Source organism: Amphibalanus amphitrite, unplaced genomic scaffold, assembly GCF_019059575.1.
Source record: "Amphibalanus amphitrite isolate SeventyFive unplaced genomic scaffold, NRLGWU_Aamphi_draft 000220F_arrow, whole genome shotgun sequence".
Taxonomy (NCBI): Eukaryota; Metazoa; Arthropoda; class Thecostraca; order Balanomorpha; family Balanidae; genus Amphibalanus; species Amphibalanus amphitrite.
Window position 1 is genome coordinate 711,957 of NW_024881715.1, and position 19,746 is coordinate 731,702.

Consider the following 19,746-nt stretch of genomic DNA (forward strand, 5'->3'; position numbering starts at 1 on the left):
ACAGAAACCTTCACATTTACTGAGACAGGTAATATGTAATGTGCACTGTACTCATCACTTGCAGCTAGTCTGGAGCTTATACTTCCATGTCCTTCTAATGTTCAATAAACTTGTGACCAGCTCCGTTATCCTTGAAGCTTAGTTACTCCCAGGCCACCCAAATCTGAACTTCACCTCTCACCCGGGCTCCGTGCTGATCACTGAACCCTACTGGTGTCTGCTCTCAGTTCTGACCCCCCCCCCCCTCTCCTCCCGGGGGCCCAGTGACCTCTCAGTGACCAATACTGGTTTCCACTCTCGGCTCTGACCCATTCTGACCCGTTGACCTCTATCAATCGGTGACTGGTTCCAGTTCTAACCACCCCGGTCCCAGTTCTACCCTTTCCCCTTTACTAACCCCTGTTGGTGGCGCGTCTCAGTTCTAACCATCCCGATATCAGTTCCGTCTCTCCCCCTGCTGCTGACCCCTGGCAGCTGCCAGCTGGTGGCGCAGCTGGTGGCACCAGCTGGTGGCGGGTACTGACCCCTGCTGGTGGCGCGTCTCAGTACTCCCAGCTGTCTGCAGCAGCAGGTAGGGTCGCAGCCTCTGCAGCGCGGCCGGCGGCGGCGGAACGCACGTCTCCAGCTGTCCGCCATAGAAGCGTGTCGACGGCCATCGGCAGATCTCCAGGTTCATGCGGTACTGCTGGCGCAGCATTACCACCGGCGAGGCGCCGTGAGACGAGTCGAACACGGTGTTGAGTCGCTCCAGCAGCGAGCGGCCCAGACCGAGGTCAGCGGCCACCTGCACGGAGAGGCGGTCAAATCAAGGGGATGATACACGGTTCACACGGTCGGGGTGTGGATAGAGACTTCGCAATAGGCGCATACACGGTCACTTTGAGGACGGTAATTTGCTACCTGGGGCTGATGTGGGAAGGGGGAGTTCACAATATACACAGACGCCATAACTTGGGAGTGGTTAATGACTACCTGGGGCTGACGTCAGTCGCAGAAAGCAGTGACGTCACGTGTGACGTGACGTACCTTTGACATCACCGTGGGCGGCAGCTGATTGTGGTCGCCGACCAGTACCAGCTTGGTAAAACCGTATTCAAACGGTATGAACGCCTCCGGTTCAATACACTGTCCAGCCTCGTCCACTATACAGCAGGTGAACGGGTTCTGCTCCCTGAAAACGCAGCCAGACACACTTCAGAAGGGACACGATAAGGCAAACAAACAGTACTCAATGTTCGTTCAGTGCAATCACTTTGACTTACAAGGTAGGCGCCGAATGATAAATCCGATTCGAACAAAGCAATAGATCAACACAGCAATGAAAATATACATAACATTGTAATAGGTAATTAACAAATCAGTATGCGTTTTCAGTGATACCAGTTTTGAGCACAGGTATAGGTAGGTAGCGGTGCGGTTCACAGGTTACGAGCACAGGTTAAGATAGCGGTTCACCGCGCCATGGTCCTCCAGTCCTCACCTTCCGAACACGGCGGTCAGCTGGTGGCCCAGGCTGCTGGCCAGGGTGGCCGTGATGACATTGGAGTACTTGAGCAGCTTCAGGCGCTCCTCGTTGCGGAGCTTCTCACGCCTGTCGGGTGGTAGCTGGAAGTGGAGAGCGACACGGTCACTACACACTGGATAGGGAAAGTGGCAGTCCTGCTGTTGAATAATGAGGAAACCCCCCGACTGTCAGAGAGGGTTTCTCAATCTCGAAAGTTTCGAGGGAGAAGCTCACAGAGGTGCTGATTCGCGTCGGCCAGAAAGGAATAACTTCAAGCACAAGTTCATGATGCACGTCCCTTCACATCGTGTCTGCATGAAATCGAAATGTCCCAGAATGCTCGTCATCCTAGTTAATTTAGTAATATATTTTTTGTATTTTAATACCACTGGACCTGATACTTTTTAACAAGTTAAAAAATCACCCTGTATTTCGAAGAAATTTGAGGCAAAAGCATCATTGGGCAGCAGCCAACAGAGTCACTCGCCTACAACTTGTTTGTAAGCCAAACGAGAACGATGAAATCGTAAAATACTTTAAAGAAACATAACTAGTTATTTGCCACCAAGGAAACTCTAACGCGAAGGCATGGAAATCCCACAGTAGTATTAGTGGCTATCTAAGAGAGCGGAACATCTACCACCAGATTAAAAAAAAAGCCGTAGCGATAGTGGGACAATGTCGCCCACATTCAGAAGGCGGAAGCGACAAGCGTTCTCCCTAAATTTAGAAGGCGGCGGCAGCATGATTTGCTCCCATCGCTAAAAGCACCTGACTGAGGAGAAATTTGCGCCGTTTGCTGCACGCCGGCGCAACGGTCGTCTGCCGGTCGGCACAGGAGCACGCGGGCGGCCCGGTACAGGCGGGCGACCCAGCACACGGGCGCACCTGGGAGCACACAGCAGCAAGCCGGCCATCACCATAGCTGTGCCGGCACCCAGACAGGCCACGCGAGAACACCAATCATACCCGGCACTCGTCAAGCAGGGTTACTTATGCAAACCAAGCGCCAAAACCAATCAAGTGCAACAAAACCAGCAACAACAACGCTGAACCGAAAACAATGCACACCGAGCATCAATCCACCGCATCCACCGCTATGTTACGAAACCGCAACACACCGATAGGGTGCGTAGTACGAATACAAAACCGACACCAGAGATAAATAAGCTCCCTCATGTCGTGTCTACCATTCACACCACACTTCCCACGCTAGCACAGCAACACCGATAAAGTACCAAGCGTGCATTGCAAGTGGTGAGTATCTTACCGTTGCACATTCTTCCACCAAGGTGGGGTTAATATGGGGGCCAGGATGGGTAAGCGGAAAGGGTGTACCGACTACCGACAGAAAAGGACGGGGTAAACTCTCCAGCGAGATGAGTGTGGGCTGTGGAATCCCACCCGTGCCTACCTCGGGCGTTCGCAGCACCTTCTCCAGGCGCTCTGTCAGCTTTTTGATGACATCCTTCATCCTGTGCGCGTCTGATGGATCTCCAGAGGCCGACAGCTTCTCATTTGTCACGGTGATCCTTCTCTTCAGATCCTCCGCCTGACGATACGATTAACGACAGTCAGCCGCGGCCATAGTGCTGGATCCCGCCAGCGTGTGTCGTGTGCATCGGTTTTTGATACGGAGTGTTGAAAGTTATGTTTGTATTAGGCTCAGTGATGAATATCAGATGCACATCGAGATGGAGTGGGGCTTTCACTCCGCTCAGACCTTCAAAAATCTCCAATGCCTATAGCACGGAGTATATAGTCTACGACATAGTATGTCGTAGACTATATATTCCGTGCCTATAGAGCACTTTTCCACCCGGGAGGGGACCTTTTCTCGCACTCACCAGTGGTGGGTGTACCAGTACCCACATCCCGGCGCCCGTACGCACCTCTCGCTTGTTCTGCTCGTTGACCGGGAACATCTTTTGCAGGCGGATGTCCACCCCTTGGTCCAGCAGATTGTTGAGGCTGTACGGACGGACGTCCTCAGAGATCAGCTCGTTGCGTCCGAACCGAACCACGCGTAGCTTCACCCGGGTATCTGTGGCAGCGCCGCGGGCAGGCGGTTCAATCGTCGCGTGAACGGCAGACAGATCCGCTCCACGTGACACTACACACACATACAGCAAAGGCATTGACATGCCTACTCACATGGGAGAGACCAGACGTGTAATGTGGGAAGTAAGGTACCGACGTAAGCACAATAAGCCACTTTCAAAGACTTCTCAGGCAGTTGCAAGAAAAAAAAAACTGACGTAGGGTCTTTTTTACTTGGCATAAAAATATTGCCCAAAAATATCATACAACAACGTTACCTGAAACTGAATTAACCAACCTAAAATCACCGATAAATGCACACCTATGCAAAACTATAAATACCGCATAACGCAAATCAAAATAGCCTCTCCCATGCCTCTCCCAGCTAGGCCCACGGTTAGCCATTCCGTCTCAGACGTGCGGTCACCGACCTTCTTCGAACTGTCGCCTGCCGGCCACCAGCCGGCGGGTCAGCTCATCCACTGCCAGGTTGGAGGGGGCGCAGAGCAGCAGACGCCCGGAATCAGCCCCCGCCGCCAGCACGTGCTTCACCACACAGGCAATGACCTCCGTCTTGCCTGTGCCTGCCGGGGTGGGTCGGGTGGGGAGGGGTGTATGTGTGAGTTGTGACAACAGCCTACGTACCAGGAGAGCCTTGCACAGCGAACTACGATGAAGCACAGCGCTTCATTCTGTAGATTTACACTCTGTTAACATATAGTGAATATGGTTGTCTTAGGCGGACGGTGAGGACGAACGAAACTAGAACCATCAGTCAGCTTCTCCAATCATCACCCAGTGAGCCAGAATCTCTCACCCAGTGACCCAGGCCCTATTGACCCACCTGGCGGACCGTGGATGACGCAGACCTTGGGCGCCTTGGGCTCGCCCCGCACGGCCGCCGACACGCTGCACACCGTCTCCCGCTGCACTCGGTTCAGAGAACGGAGCTGACAGAACACACAGACAGACGCACAACAGTCAGCTACACGCGCATACCCATCGGAGACGAGACGGGTCTCTTCTGCTTCTACGGACAAACATCGGATCTCGGATTGGTTGGTAGAGCCGCCGACCTATTGGCAAGAGGCGTATCATCCGAGAAACAATCACGCTCGTCGGAGTACTGCATATTCGTGAATGGAACATACGCCCTCGCCCGCACTGTATCCTCACCAGGGCGGTGTGCAGCTGTTTGGCGGGCGGCGGGGCAGGCGGCAGTTCGAACACAGCCCGACAGTCGGCCGGTCGCAGTACAGCATTCAGCAGCGGTGAGCTGCGCAGCTGGTACAGTGCCGAGGAGAGGCGCAGCTCCGAGTGGATGTAGCTCACCGACTGAGAGGGGGGGGGGGTCAGTGTGAGGTCACTAGGTCACTGTGAGGTCATAGCGAGGTCTCAGACTGTGTGAGGTGTTTGTGTATAGCGACGGGGAGAGTCGCAGCTCAGAGTGGATGTAGCTCACCGACTGGCGGGAAGGGGGCGGGGGGGGGGGAGGTCAGTGTGAGGTCACTGCGAGTGAGTTGCTTGGATACCAGCCGTGTCAAGGATGCATTACGGCCGGCCAGAGATATAGATTAGGCTCAGTGATAGCAAGTTTTTGTCTCATGGCGAGATGCAGAATAGGCAGTGGTGCCCAGACCAGGGCATTAGCTCACGATTAGGATAAAACGTCAAAAATAGAACATTTTAACTTAACCCAATTTGTCTTGGCAAACAAAAGACACTGCTTTGACATTTCATCTTTCGGTCATACCATTCGTCCAATTCCAGCTCCCAATCACACTTGTGGAGCGGCCCCTGGCCCGCCATCTATCCTGCAGGAGCGCTCACCGTCAGTTTGACAGGCCGGGCCCAGTCGACCCCGTCGAGGGTGTCCCGGTGGCGCAGCAGCAGCGTGTAGCGGGCCACCTCGCACGAGGACAGGTCGTTGGGCAGCAGACCGGGGAACTGCTCCCCCCACCGCTGCCAGGAGGAGAGGAGGGGAAGGTGTCAGACGTCGTCACCATTGTCAGATGTTGGATTTAGATCGATACAGCAGATGGGCAGAGTTTTCAGATCGCCGCAGACAGAGTCTTTCACCGCAAGCTGACTGACAATTCTCCCTGTCTTGCAGTTGTAGGGATAGCACGACAATGTCTGTTTGCGAGCATGCTATGTCGCAACATGTCATGATAGCGAACGTATAATAAACGGTGACCATTGCTAAGAGATTATTCGCTGTGGCACATAGCATCCATACAAGGCAGTGCCACCACCGTGCCACCCAAACCATCCATATCCCCCACCTCTTCCCTTCACGTCCCAAGCCCCACCACCTATCGTATCCCCATACCCCAACATAGTTGTTTGTTAATTGGGGCTTTAGGGCGCGCCGACTACTTAGGTCATTTTGCGCCCATCCCATACCCCACCATCACCGCCGATATCAGTACGGGGACCCGCAGTTGCTACTGTACACGAACCCCAAGTCTAACCGTCTGTCCTGTCCAGTAACTACCGATAACATTGATATCGACTGCCGGTCCCTGTACAAGAGCAGCTGAGGTTTTCTGTGCGTGCCCTCTGACAGCTTATCGTTGTTCCCGGTGAGGGTGCTGGGACAATTTACTCAGGGTCGCTGTACAGTAGCAACTGCTGGTCCCCGTAACTCACCTCCCAGCGTCACACTTACCCTCTTGAACAGTTCAACTCCGCCGGGCGGAGCCCACCGAAAGTCCTTGACATAGGCAAACACCTGTACGAGTCGGTTCCGTCCCGTGGCCGCTGCCGTGGCGAGCTGAGGTAGATCCAGGCAGGCGAGAGCACCGAGCTCCGGGTGGCACCGCGAGCGGGTGGATACCACAGCTGGAGAGAGGGAGAGAGAGAGAGGGAGAGAGTGAGAGAGAGAGAGAGAGAGAGAGAGAGAGAGAGAGAGAGAGAGAGAGAGAGAGAGAGAGAGAGAGAGAGAGAGAGAGAGAGAGAGAGAGAGAGAGAGAGCGAGAGAGGGAGAGAGGGAGAGAGGGAGAGGGAGAGGGAGAGGGAGAGAGAGAGAGAGAGAGAGAGAGAGAGAGAGAGAGAGAGAGAGAGAGAGAGAGAGAGAGAGAGAGAGAGAGAGAGAGGCGGAGCAGAAAATGAATGGAGATGATATAAATATGACAGTAATTGTGAGTAAAAACAATAAATCTATGTACATCTACGTAAATCTATGTAAATCTATCTTGCATATATGCAACGCGATATAGCCAGAGTTGTGCTATCGTCAGCCGTAACAGTCCATACGGCCGGAGTGTCGGCAGTTCAGAAAGAGCGATCAGAGACACACAACACTAACAGCGGTGAGACACAACAGCAGCACATCCGCAGAAACAGCTCCCCGCCCGCACATCCATCACAAGTAGACTGATAACGCGGCCACACATCACACACACAACCACATCCGGCGTCTCCATACACAAGTTTATCCCCTTACCTTCGCAGACGGCGACCACCAGCGAGCGTGAGACGCCGCCCAGCTGGGGCAGTTCCTCTGTGGCCAGATGTTCCACGCGCAGGAACACCCTGTACACACAGAGACACGGGAAGGCAGGTAGGGCGCAGTTAGCGGCTGTTGGTGGAGTGGTGGTACGGAATTGTATTGTTTTAGTGGCACTAACACAATAAAATTTCGCCAAAGGCATTAACTTAGTGCTGTGGTACTAGTCCGGGTAGAAAGAAAAGTTGTGATGCGTCAGTGGGTAAGTTCGTCAGATTGTTGAGCGAAGAAACCAATTATGAGATAAAAATGGAAGTGAGGAAGAGAAGGAAAGGTGAAGAGATAGTAAGTACAATGCCACAACATCACAAAGCTCCAAGACATGTCAGAATGTCTCGCACTCACATTAGCATGGCTTGCCATGTCATGCCATGTTAAAAAGGCGCAAGTAGCGTTAGCATTTTTTGTTGAGCACACACGTAAGCAAAGCTCTGGAAACGAGAGCACTTAATTCACCACATGTGAAAGCTGATGGTAGGACTAGTTAGTTACAACGACGTTACGACATTGGTACAGAACCATCCGCTCAGGGAATGCCTGCGACCCCAGACGAATGAACATCTTTTCCCGGACAGACAGGCGGCGCTGCACGTTGTTCTCGAGCAGATATTTTATACCCTGGACAGCAGACGTTTCGTGTTCCAGAAACATTTCTAGCCCGCGTCAATGTTTCGTGTGCCGGAGGAACAAATATATCTGTTGCAATGGACTGACGATGTCTCTATCCCTCGTATAAGACAGATGGCGTTCCCTGTTCTGGGCAGACGTTTCTTGCATTGAACAATTAAACTTCTATCGCGTTCCAGCGCGGCGCGAGACCCTCAGAGGTCAGTTTGTGGTAGGAAATAATTAGGTCTGCTGAGATTAGGAACTTTCTTTTGAAAGTAAATAGAGCGACTGCAGCCTTCCTGCAGACGATATGTAGGGGGTGTCGTTGATTTCAGAAGGGGACGCCGACATCGCGGCCAGGCAGTGTCCGGGGGCAGCCAAGAGAGTGCACATGGCGCATGCGCAGGACCAATTGTGTGTGTGTGTGGGGGGGGGGGGGGGTGAGCTTAGGCGGCGATAGGCGGCAGGCGCTAAGGCATAGCGATATGACCGTGAGCTGTGGGCTATGAGCTGGTGAGATATGACAATGAGCTACTGAGCTCTGATGACTTCGCGATGGCGCTCGAATTTGGCCATTGTCAGGCTTCTTCTTATTCGGCGCCACAGGTTTAGGTGGTCTCTTGAAAAAAACGGTGATAACTCAGAGCAGAATATAGCTAAAGACATCGGAATTTCACCATTGTAAAGAAAAAAAAAACAATGTATGTGATGGTATTTCAAAAATGCATGCACGTGCAAAAACTAGCATTGCTGAATGCACTTCCATTATTAAATAGTCAACCTAGTATAATAGTGAAACAGCCACACTCCGAAAGTCATCAGTGTAAGCCAGCAACAAACACGGACAGGACAAATGTGTTCTGATGAGTACACCTCACTCGAATCTCCGACCACACGCTTCCCGTCGAGGCAGCTGTGGATGTGAGTGTGACTGCGCAGCCAGCGGTGCAGCTCAGACCCGACGGCACTGCCGGCGACTGACGGAGCCATCCAGTGCAGCAGTCTAAAGCGCGCCATGCCCCGCTGAGCGGCGAGCCGAGCGCTCCCCCGGCGCTCCGAGCCCTGACCTTTCGTCGGCGGGCCGCCAGCTCAGGGACCTCGAGTAGCCCCGCACCGTTTCACTGACCAGGCCCACTTGCAGGGGAACACTGCCGCTGGCAACATGGGTGGAGTCCGTTTAGCGCGGCAGAGCCAGCCGGCCGACCGACCTCTAAACTCCAGGATAAGTTGCAGCGGTCCCGGGACCCAGAGTATGGTATCTATGCAATCTCAACGACAAAGAAAGCAGGCATATAGTACATCCACCAGGCAAGTTAGGTCGATTTTATCACTTTTTGTTGCAAGCGTTCGTAAAAGTACACAGTAAGAGAGGCCAGACAAGCTCAGAAGTCACTAAGTTAAACTAAAAGCTGATATTTACAAAGTACGGATGGAGCGGCTGCAAGGAATTATGGGCGCCAATTCTTTCCAGAGTTGCTTATTGACCGAATTTTTTCACTCACTACGTTTCCATGACACGTCTAAATCGATTTAGCGAAATTTCACGTGCGTTTTTCTCGGAAACTATTTACCTTATGGAAAAAATGATCGTATCTATGGTTTCAGCTAGCAGTAGCACCTAATCCTATATTTACATTTTTAAATTATGCCTAAATGCTATGATGGAGCAAATCCATTTTTCAAAATCGGCTTAGCTTGTGCCATGGAAACGTAGCCACTACCTACGTCTTCGGGTTCAAAATATGTACACGAATTAATGGATTCTGATGACCATTAGATAAGACAGACCAATCCATACCATCATACAACAGCGGATGCACTCAGATTAAGAAGACAATCGCAAAGAGTAGCCTATGCAAGCGATTTCTAGCTTCCTAACTACGATGCGGGCAAATTACTTTTATTTTACAGTCCACTTAACGTGACATTAATCAATGTAACGCCTAGTGAACGCAGTTTCCATTGCTGCGAAGCCTCTCTTCACAATACCAGCCATGCGCAGACGTTATATTTTAATAAATTGACAGAGGCTCTCTGATTCGTTTCCCACACGAATAAATCATCAAAAACTAACAGGCACTTCATGCCAACACAAAATGGAACCAAAATATGACACTCTATCCCCCACCCCAATCAGTACTCACTCTTTGGCCTGCATGCGCCGCTGTTTCCAGTCCTCGGAGACCTTGTACCACAGCTCGTGCAGCAGCAGCGGCTCGAAGACGTGTACCAGGTCCTCCAGCGAGCGGTACGACAGGGCGGTCGACATCAGCGTCATCTCGTGCGCCACTGGCGGCGGCCCCTTCAGCCTGGCCTCCTCCTGTGTGACCGGGACACACGGGAGGTCAACGACGAGTAATAGGGTTGTAAGGTCCAGAGGCGAGCGGGAACATTCGACATTCGCTGGATATGGCCTGAGAAACTGACAATTAACAGAGAAAGGAAAAAATATTACAGTAAACTATGAACAGGCAGTCACATAAAACAAACTTGATGGCTGAACATAGTATGATCCAAGTTTGATGAAACTTATCTTTGGACACTGAACAGTCCCGACCCACTTTCAGTTACCCAGAACAAAAAGCCCCCCCCCCCGCACACCAACCGCCTCAAGACGTGCGCTCATCACTATTCTAAGGCGCCAAATATACTATAATATTGTACATTCCCGGCAACGCCCAAGGCATGGCACCGCCCGGTCGGCGGTAGCGCCAAATCTCACCTGCAGCCAGCCGTAGCGCCACGACAGAATCAGCCACAGACACCAGTCCGAGGGCCGAGATCGACTCGGCGGCCGCGGCGGGATCATCTGAGCGCGACAGATCTCGTTATCTGGCGCAAACTTGACGCTCTTCCGAGGCGGCCGAGTATGCGCCGAGCGCACTGAAGACGGCCCAGGTACTGGAGGGGGTGCCTTGACGTTGGCAGCGGCGGGGAAGGACGGACCCGCAGAGGCAGAGGGGGCGCCAGAGGGGGAAGCAGAGGGGGAGGCAGCTTGGCCAGACGGCCCCGCTACAGGCGAGGAGTTACCGGTCGGTGATGATGTCGCCTTGGCCGCGTTGAAGGCGGCCAGGCTGGGCGGCACGCGGTGTGCCTGACGCCGCTGTGTGATTCCCGGCACGTAGTCGGGCACCAGATTGTCGGCATCGTCAGGAGTTGGAGGTGTCCGAGCGGCCGCGCTGTCTCCGCTACCCTCGCCGCCGGGCTTTTTCTGCCCTGAAGATGGTCGGTAGGCGGGACTTTTCCGATTGAAGGAGACCTTTTTCAGCTCGGCAGCGAGTTGTTCACCGCGGCTCCGTCCTGTCATCTTCACCTTCGGCTTGGCCTTGGGTCGGTCGGGCTCGGCGGCCGGCTGGCCGGCGGCGCCGCGCTCAGCTACCGTCTTCAGTTGCTGCCGGCGCCTCCGCCGCAGCTCCTCGTCGCTGGGCGGGGGCGGGGGCGGGGGCGGAGGAGGCTCCGGCGCGGGCTCATCCTTTGACGAGCGGCGCCTCTGCCGCCGCTGGCGGCCGGCCGGCGGGCGCTCTTCCACCGAGGCGGAGCGGTCGAGCGCCTGCCGACGCCGGCCGCGCGGCGGCAGCGGCTGCGCGTCCGTGCTGGCGATCAGCGGGCCAGTTGGAGGAGTAATGTGCACCGTCCGGGACCCGATCGTGATGGCTCGCTTCTGGGGCACGGCCGGACGGCGCGGGGTCACCGGCGGAGCTGGCGGCGGCTCCGGCTCGGCGGCGGACGATGACAGGCGGCCGTCCAGATCAGGCTCAGCGGCGGACGATGACAGGCGGCCGTCCAGGAGATCCTCGTCCGAATCCTCCAGCGGCGGCCGAGGGGAAGGCTCGGCGGCAGGCTGCTCGGCCGCTGGAGCTTCCTCCGGTGCGTCCGAGGGTGATGTCGGCTGGGCCGTCGGCTCGTCTGCCGGCGGCTCCTCCGGCTCACCAGTCTCAAAGTCATCCAGCCGCGGCCAGTCGTAGAAATCCTCATCATCAGGGTACTCCTCCTTCTTGATGGGCCGATTTGGATCATACTCCTCATCGTCCAAATTCACCACATCCCGCTGTGACGGCGCGAAGTAATCTCTGTCGTCATCTGAGATCTCAATAACCGTGTCCTCCTGCGAGTAGGCGTCTGCGCAGCCGGGCGTCGACATCAGGATGTCCTCTTCGGACGGCAGCTCTAACCTGTCACAGTCGTCGTCACTGATCACTGGCTCTCCGCCGTGGCCAGCGGGCCGAGACGGAGACGCGGCCGGCGGCGGGTCTGTGCTAGAGTCGGCCGCAGGAGGAGACTCGGAGACGCGCAGAGGGATACTCTGCTCGGACGAACCCGCCGTGGAGTCACACTCCACGTTAGGCTCCTCTTTCAGCTTCGGCTCGGAGGGTGAACCGGGAGGGCCCGCCTTTGCCGCTGGACTGGGCGGCTCGACCTTGGGTTTGACGTCCGGCGGAGAGCTGATGACCCCAGAAGAGGGAGGTGAGGTGTCCGAGGCGGAATTCTCTGTCGCCGCCTCCTTAGCCTCAGCTGTACGGGTGCTAGTACTCGAGTCCGCAGGAAGCGCGGAATCTCTAACGGCGCCTGACTCTGCCAACGGCTCCGCCTTCGGTTCTGCTTTCGGTTCTGCCTTCGGTTCTGCCTTCGGTTCGACCTTTGGTTTGACCTTTGGCTCAGCTACCGCTGTTGGTCCGTTACTGGAGCCGGACATCCCCTGTGCAACACCTGCTGCGTCCACAGCCCGTGCCGCGGCGTCCGGAGCTTCACTTTTCACCACAGCGGACGGCGGACCGTTCGCGACTATCGGGAGCGCCGCGTCACCGCCGTCGCGTCGCGCCGAACGCTTTGGCTGAGGCGGCGCCACATATTCAACCAGAATAACGTCATCATCATCATCTTCAGCATGACCGTTGCCGTTGGTCATTTCGCAGCTCTTTGGTGAGCGTTCGCCGCCGGTTTGAACTGAGTCGCCCGTTAGCGGAGGAGGTAGCTCACTTGGCGAGCTGGAGCGACGCCTCTTGGTGGGCGGGGAGCTGGCCTCGGAGAGCGAACGCTTGTCCGCGGTCGGCGTGGCGATGACCGGCGGTAGTCCGTTGGTGAGCTGGGGCGGCGCCGGTGCGATGGGAACACTCGCTGATGGTGCAGAGGTAACACTGGCTGCCGGAACACTCGTTGGTGGCGCGGTGATAACACTAGCTGATGGAACATTGGGAGCACTCGCTGAGGGTGCGGCAGAAGCACTCGCTGGTGGAGCGTCTGGCACTCTCACTGGAGCACCTGCTAGCGGCGCGTCTGGGGCACCCACCGGCGGAGCGGCTGGCCCAGCGGCGGCAGCCGGGGTGGGAGGCACACTCGCGGCAGGCGGGGCGGCAGAGGCCGGTTCACTCGCAGCTGCTGGAGCGGCCGGCTTCCTAACAGTCGATGGAGCGGCCGGCTCACCCGCTGACGGTGTGGATGGCACGGCAGAACGGGCAGGCGGCTGAGCGATCTCGTCGTCATCAGACAGCACAATCTCCTCCTGCAATCAACAAAAGCAACAGGATCAGCACCACGAAATGGTGGTAGTGCTTAACACTACCGATATCAAAGTTAAGCACATTAGCATAGCAAATTAGCAAAGTAACCACTTTGTAACATATAACCAACGAATCAAATACCGAGTGGCTTCAAATACCGAGTAACACCAAGGCGACACCCAGCGATATAGAGGTGACAGTGGTGACACCGGTGTGATACCCTGCGAGTGACACAGGGGCCAACATTTTTGTGTCATGCTTTCATGGGTAATTCCAAATAGTACTCACCACAGGGAGAGTATCCGTTTCGGAAACGACGAACACGTATAACTCAGGCTCGTCGGCCTCCGGACCGCCGAGCCCGACCTGTTGACGCACCGCCAGCGGGCACCAGGTCTCGGCCGGCAGCCGCTCGTCGCCGATAAACGTTCCGTTCGCCGACTGGCGGAGTAAAAGAGACAGACGCGGGTCACTAAGAGACAGAGGCAGACTAGGTCGGTAACTCATTTAGTTATATCCTGAAGACGGCCAGCCTTATATCCACTGAACAAGCTTCCAGTGACAGAGGGGGCCAATATTTGTTCATATCTCGTCTGCTGGCTAACATTTCTGAGCCAGTCTCCCTCACGCGTCTACAAGACTTTTCCTGACAGGACTTACCCTCAGGTCATCTCACCGTCCAGGCGGGACTTACCCCGGGACTAACCCTAAGGTCAGGTCGGGACTCGGGACTTCCTTCAGGTCAGGTCAGGACTTACCCTCAAGCTAGGTCGGAGCTCACCGTCACCCTCCAGCCGGTACTCACCTTCAGGTCGCGGACGCACCAGCACGACGGCTGGCCCTCCGCCGGCGCTACGAAGCGGAACTCGCAGTGTCGCCGAGAGGAGAACGGTGACGGGCAGTGCACGCGACAGGCGGCGGCCCGGCCCGCGGTGATCGTCTGTGAACGGATAAAAGTGTCGTTTTGATTCATCTCTGTTTTGAAAACCGCTTCGTTCATGCATGACGCACATATTACGACTACGACTGAGCCCAGTTTGACATCGACATTTGGGACTGGCACCGAGAAAAGCAGTCCTTCGTCAGAAGACTAGGCAGCCACAGACCGCGACATGAATGGATCATTTTAGTCAGAAATATGTATGGACATTTCTGGTTCCTGATTGTTCTGTACAAAATCTGTCACGAATTTCTCGTTTTTTTATTAAAATGTCGGCTGTGCTGTGAACTCTTGACTTTTGATTCTGATTTGTCTCCCGATTTGCTGTGCGACTGAGTTTTGACGCTTGTCTTGTCTGTCGTCCGTTCTTCCCGTCCCTTCCGGTCGGCCGGCGCTCGGCGGCCCGAACCATGTGGGACCATGTGTGGGCCACATGTCTCTGTCCTGGGCCGACGACCGCGTCCAAAGCCGATGAGTTGTTCCACGAGTGTCGACAGGGAGAGGACCCGACGATCCTCTTCCTGGCACCAACGAATAAAACTTCAGCCGACAGCGAGCGTGTCGATGTGAACCGCGAGCCGCGACATCGAACTGAATCACAACAGTAATAGATGAATAAATAATAATGACAGCAAATGAATTGTTGTTGGGCATTCTCGATAAGCATCCTTACACCATACTTACACTTACATATCATTATTACAGCCCGCACCCTTACAAGTTACAGCAGTAATGTCTGCACATTAAATACAGCGGAGGCAGTTGTCACCGACCTTCCCCTGGGCCACAAGAACAGCGTTTCGGGGGAAACCCTACGGCAGTAGGCGGCCGACTTATCATAAACAGTGCACACATACATCGCGAAAATATGACGAAGTATGACGTTACTTTTGATTCTAATCTAAACAAACTCGCTAGCCGACGGTAAAACACCGAAAAAGTTTCATGTCTTCACAAGACGATCAAACATAAAGTATCACACTCGTCAACCCGCTCATCTTAATTTAGTCAGCATTAGATGCTCAAACAGAACCCAATGTCATATTTAACATTTGGTCAGCCCTTACGCATTCATCGCTACTCAGGAGGTGTACATAGGGGTGTGTAGAGGGCAAAGTGCGAAAGCGTATGGTGTTATCAGGGACACCTATGAGACCTACTCTATGCCGATCATGATAACAACTTTATCACTGATATTTGATCCAATCTGTCAACTAAGATCTGTCAACTTCCTACCAGTGGTACTTACAATGTGCTCGTAAATGTCTCCTTGTACTAAAGCCGATAATCGAAAGGAGCTAAAAAAGGAAGTTCGCCTATCGGGGCCATGCGACTTACCTACTATGCATTCAGTAGGTAGGTAGCTGTCCACTATCAACAGCCGTTTATCGAAACTACGCCCAATAACATCCCGGTTCTCACCCATTGTCCAGATCAATTAAGTTTCCACAGGCCTGATGAAAAGGATAATTGAAGAAAAAAACTGAGGCACGTGTACGAAAAGACACCATAAAGCGCAAAACTCATGCCACGTAACCAGACCTTCGTGAAGGTTCGTTCCTTCCAGCCTGATTATAAACATCCAGCCGCGTGTAAAACCCCCAGCGCCAGAGACACGGTGCCGGGACGGCTTCCTTGTAGAGAGGAAACCACCCCGAGGACTAAGCCATGCAACTCTCAGATTAAGGACAAACTAACCGTCCATCACATATCAACAATCCAGAATGCCATTCGTAGGATGGTGCTTTCTTGGCGCCATTCTTACAGGCCGCACAAACATGAAACACATGCCGTTTTCAAATGCAGGTCTACCTTCGTAGTTTGTGATGCGACAAGCATATCGACTTTGTTTAGGTTCAGTGAGCTAGCCCGTTAATCATATACGCACTGACCGACACGAAATACTCAACAAATACTATAATAACAATAGCAAGCCGTAACTAAGGACTCTAGTATTCCATGTCATACATTTCATTAAGGTTTTGCAGTGATCAACTTATCACAACTTACCGTCACAAAACAAATACACAGATACAGGCAGTACGATAACGATCATTTTAGGTACCTAAACTACCTGTCACCGAGTGCCATCGAAGCGTCCCGCCCAGCACGCTCCGTCGCCAGCGCCTAGTAGTTCAGTAATCTCGGCTAGCACCCACCTCCCGGCCCTGAAGGCGGTGTATCTGGGCGCGCTGCCGGCCACCGATCCCGATCCGGTGCAGAAACAGAGGTGGTGGCTCTTGCAGCGCCATCGCTGCAGGCCGAGACGGCGCAGAACGCCGCCGTTAGATACGCTGATCGTAGTGCGAAATCCAGTCTGTCGGATAGAGAAATGCGGCGCGTTAGTGAAGCAAGGCAGGTGAGCAATCAAGTGATGAGCTACCGAGCAATGGTACACCAAATCAGATGACCTTTTGTCTTTTTCTATTGTCAAGCGTTTCTCGTAAATATCGTTAAATGCGGAAGGTGCGCTGCTTGCCACTAAGCAGGAATATCTTCCCTGCTTCATTTGAAAAACAGATTAAAGTGAGGCGGTCTGGCAATACACACTACAACCAAAGCCTCATGGGTCGGTAGAATACAATATTTTGATGTTCAAATCGATGTATTAATTGATGTATATATCAACGGTCTTCCACAACCACAGCATATTCACACCACGGCGTCACTTAAGACCACACCCTCCCGGAACGCGCCGCTTCTCCCGACTGACCCCGCCCGCGCCTGCGCCGCCCCACCGAGCAGCGGTCACCCGCAGCCCGGCCCACGGTATTGCGCGGCGCGCCGTGCCATTTCGACCCGGCGCACTGTAGGCCGGCAGCCCGAAAAAGCGCTAGAAATTCCCCCAAACTGACTGTCCGCAATATGAACAAAATAGGTATCATTTAATCCCAAATTGATCGAAGAATACGATTCCGATGCCAGTTTTTCCCTAAGGTCAAAATTGAGGTCGTCAGTTGTCACCAAACACAAGACAATTTAGGCTCTCTAGTGGCCACCACATTTACCGATTTTCATGATGATCTTTAGTGGTAATTTATTAGCTGACCAATCGTCGTTTTGAACGAAATTTCCTGTCAGACTAGTTCAGGGCACTGTTGTTCACTGTGCCAACATCATTCTTACATATTGCATCGCTTTTCTGCAAGATAAGCTAGCTTTTTGCAAGCAGCTGCAAGACGTAAAAAAAATCATATCTAATTTTTTAATTAGACTTTTATAAAAATGTGATTTCGAGCAGCTAAAAATTAACGTTTTATACTAGCCTCTGATTACTCATCTTTCGTTCCATATAGGTGCTTTGCTGCTTTTCCCTGCTACTTTTCGAGATATGCGCCAGTAAACCACGCGATGTAGGGGCAATTGTCACCTCGCCGCTCTACTGAAGGCCCGGCGCTCTTTAAAGCGCTGGAAGTTGTGAAAAACAAACGCGTATAATCTGAATAAAATATATGTCCCTGAGCTCAGAATTGAGCAACGCACAGAATGCTGTCAAAAATTTTGGGCCAAACTAAAAAATTCAGTCATTATTAACCCCCAAACACAAGTCAGTGATAATCAACAACAACTTGCTCTTTAGTTAGACTTCTTGAGAAATGTTATTTCGAGCCGCTAAAAATGACCATGCCATACAAACCACTAATCATCTTTCTGTCATGCCTTACTCGCAATTTTTCCTAATGCCTGCTACTCTTCGAGGTCACGTGACCTCACCATTAAAAGTAAATGGGGAAATAATGAAACTGTTGTTTTTGCACATGGAATGATCTCAAACTATCTCAAGCACACGGAATCGTGATTTCATGCACTCCTTGCAAGATCCGATGCTTTACTTTTGTATTTTTGACCTTCCGTGACGTCATTTATGACGTCACTAAGGTCATAGGAGTTTCTCGTCAATAACTCATGATCAAATTGAGCCAGCGACTCGGGAAAGCCACCAATGGACTCAGAAAGACCTCCCGAATCGAATGATATGCAATACGACTTCCTTCGATTAAGTTCGTGGCCTGATGGGCTCTGACCTGACCTTGACTCGAGGTCAACACCTTAAGTTGACCTCACCCGGACAAAAAGTATACCATTCGACGCGCCTGAGCCAGGCGAACACGATGGTGCCAAAATCGCTGCTCTGCGGCCATTTTTTGCGAAATTATTTACCAAAAACCAAACCCTACCTTGGGCTTTTTGACTTCACCTCAGAGGTAATCGGTTGACCTGGGACCTTAAAATCGGGTATCAATCGTTCCGTCTTGAAACGGCGCACACGCTTGTTTTTTCCGCGAGGCTCTAGCTCCATTAGAGGCGAAACGAAGAAAAGGGGTCGTACCAACCCTCCCCCCTCGGCCGGCCGAGGGGGTGGGGGGGTCCGACAATAGGTCCGGCGAGGGTTAAGCAGTCCCACTTCGTTTTTAGTATGTTTGCTTGTCACTGAGATCAACAACTCAATCACAGATAATTTCTAGCACTTTTCCGGGCCCCCGGCCCAGTGTGCGGCGGCCGGCGGAGGGCAGTCGACCGCACGCCGTCGCGCCGCCCCGGCGACGCCGTCACCTCAAACATCGCACGAAGTAGCATTTCTCGTCAATTAGGACATTACCTTACACGCAGCATTACATGTAGCGTGCTTACGCGTGTATTTGTGTTTGCGTGATGGACTGCGGCCCTTACTGGACCTCGGCCTATGGTTGTTTTTCGCACAATGAACAATAAACTTTACGAGGCGGCCGGCGAACAAAATACACGAAGAACTGCACACATCATGGACAGTTTACCAGTTCATAAATACACCATCAAACATTTTGATTCTCACCCCCACCCTATCCATTCAAGAGGACATTAGACAGTTCCTTCACACACCGCGACCATTCCAGAGCGCTGCGGCGACGTCTTCACATTCTGAGGGGCGGTCTGCGCGGTGGAGGAAGGCGGCTGCGAGGCTGTGGGCGTCATCCTTGGCGATTGTACGGGCTAGAGAGGCGTCCTGAGTTATGGGCCCCGGCGAATATCCAGACCAGGGCGCTTAACTTCGGGGTCATCATAACAACCCAGCACGACATGATCTTCATGGTGATTCCTGCCATTTAATGGCCGCCCCACACTGGAACTCGCATGCAGGTTGCGGGTTTTTGGGTTTTCGGGGTTCTTCAATATTAAATAATACAATCTATGCTGAGTGACCCACACTACCATCTAGCAAGCGAGTCTGCATGTTCTCAGCTTGCGAGCCACCTTGCATCACATTCCAAAAGTTGATTTTGAGTCAACTTTCGATTTTCCTCGCTGCGAGGTCTGCGAGCTCTGCGAGGTTTGCGGGTTTTTCGTTGGAGTCGAATTTTGGTTCGTTGCGCTGGTTTTGCGACTGTATGTAATTTTCTGAAGGTGCACCGGCTTCACTGCATTCATTAAGCTACCATAAGGGAACGGTCTAATCACCCTAAGAATTAGTATTATACCCGTAAACTCAAAACCCGCAAACTCGCAACCCGCATGCGAGGTCCAGTGTGGGGCGGCCTTAACCCTCGCCGGCCGAGGAAGGGTGCCGCCCCTCCCCCATAGTTTTTTTTTTGCGATAACTCCGAACATGCTGGCGATAGAGCTGAAACTTGGCATACCTGACCTTTGATTCAAACCGGATATTTTG

General features: G+C 53.1%; 1 protein-coding gene across 2 annotated transcripts in view; it reads right to left on the reverse strand.

Annotated features, from left to right (window-relative positions):
* Positions 1-19,746, reverse strand: part of LOC122385486 — a 29,458-nt gene that overhangs the window by 2,127 nt on the left and 7,585 nt on the right. Inside the window, exons 2-18 of one of the 2 annotated variants that reach the window (XM_043373818.1) lie at positions 16,262-16,419; positions 13,968-14,102; positions 13,451-13,603; positions 10,387-13,164; positions 9,809-9,984; positions 6,993-7,081; positions 6,216-6,388; positions 5,375-5,506; positions 4,721-4,879; positions 4,389-4,494; positions 3,976-4,128; positions 3,397-3,548; positions 2,919-3,056; positions 2,276-2,392; positions 1,481-1,605; positions 1,027-1,171; positions 525-784 (exon numbers count right to left, since the gene is read on the reverse strand). In XM_043373818.1, the coding sequence (XP_043229753.1) occupies positions 525-784; positions 1,027-1,171; positions 1,481-1,605; positions 2,276-2,392; positions 2,919-3,056; positions 3,397-3,548; positions 3,976-4,128; positions 4,389-4,494; positions 4,721-4,879; positions 5,375-5,506; positions 6,216-6,388; positions 6,993-7,081; positions 9,809-9,984; positions 10,387-13,164; positions 13,451-13,603; positions 13,968-14,102; positions 16,262-16,354 (5,084 nt within the window). In that variant the 5' untranslated portion in view covers positions 16,355-16,419. The remainder of the gene's footprint in view (positions 1-524; positions 785-1,026; positions 1,172-1,480; positions 1,606-2,275; positions 2,393-2,918; positions 3,057-3,396; positions 3,549-3,975; positions 4,129-4,388; positions 4,495-4,720; positions 4,880-5,374; positions 5,507-6,215; positions 6,389-6,992; positions 7,082-9,808; positions 9,985-10,386; positions 13,165-13,450; positions 13,604-13,967; positions 14,103-16,261; positions 16,420-19,746) is intronic. The other variant, XM_043373819.1, reaches the window with a different exon arrangement.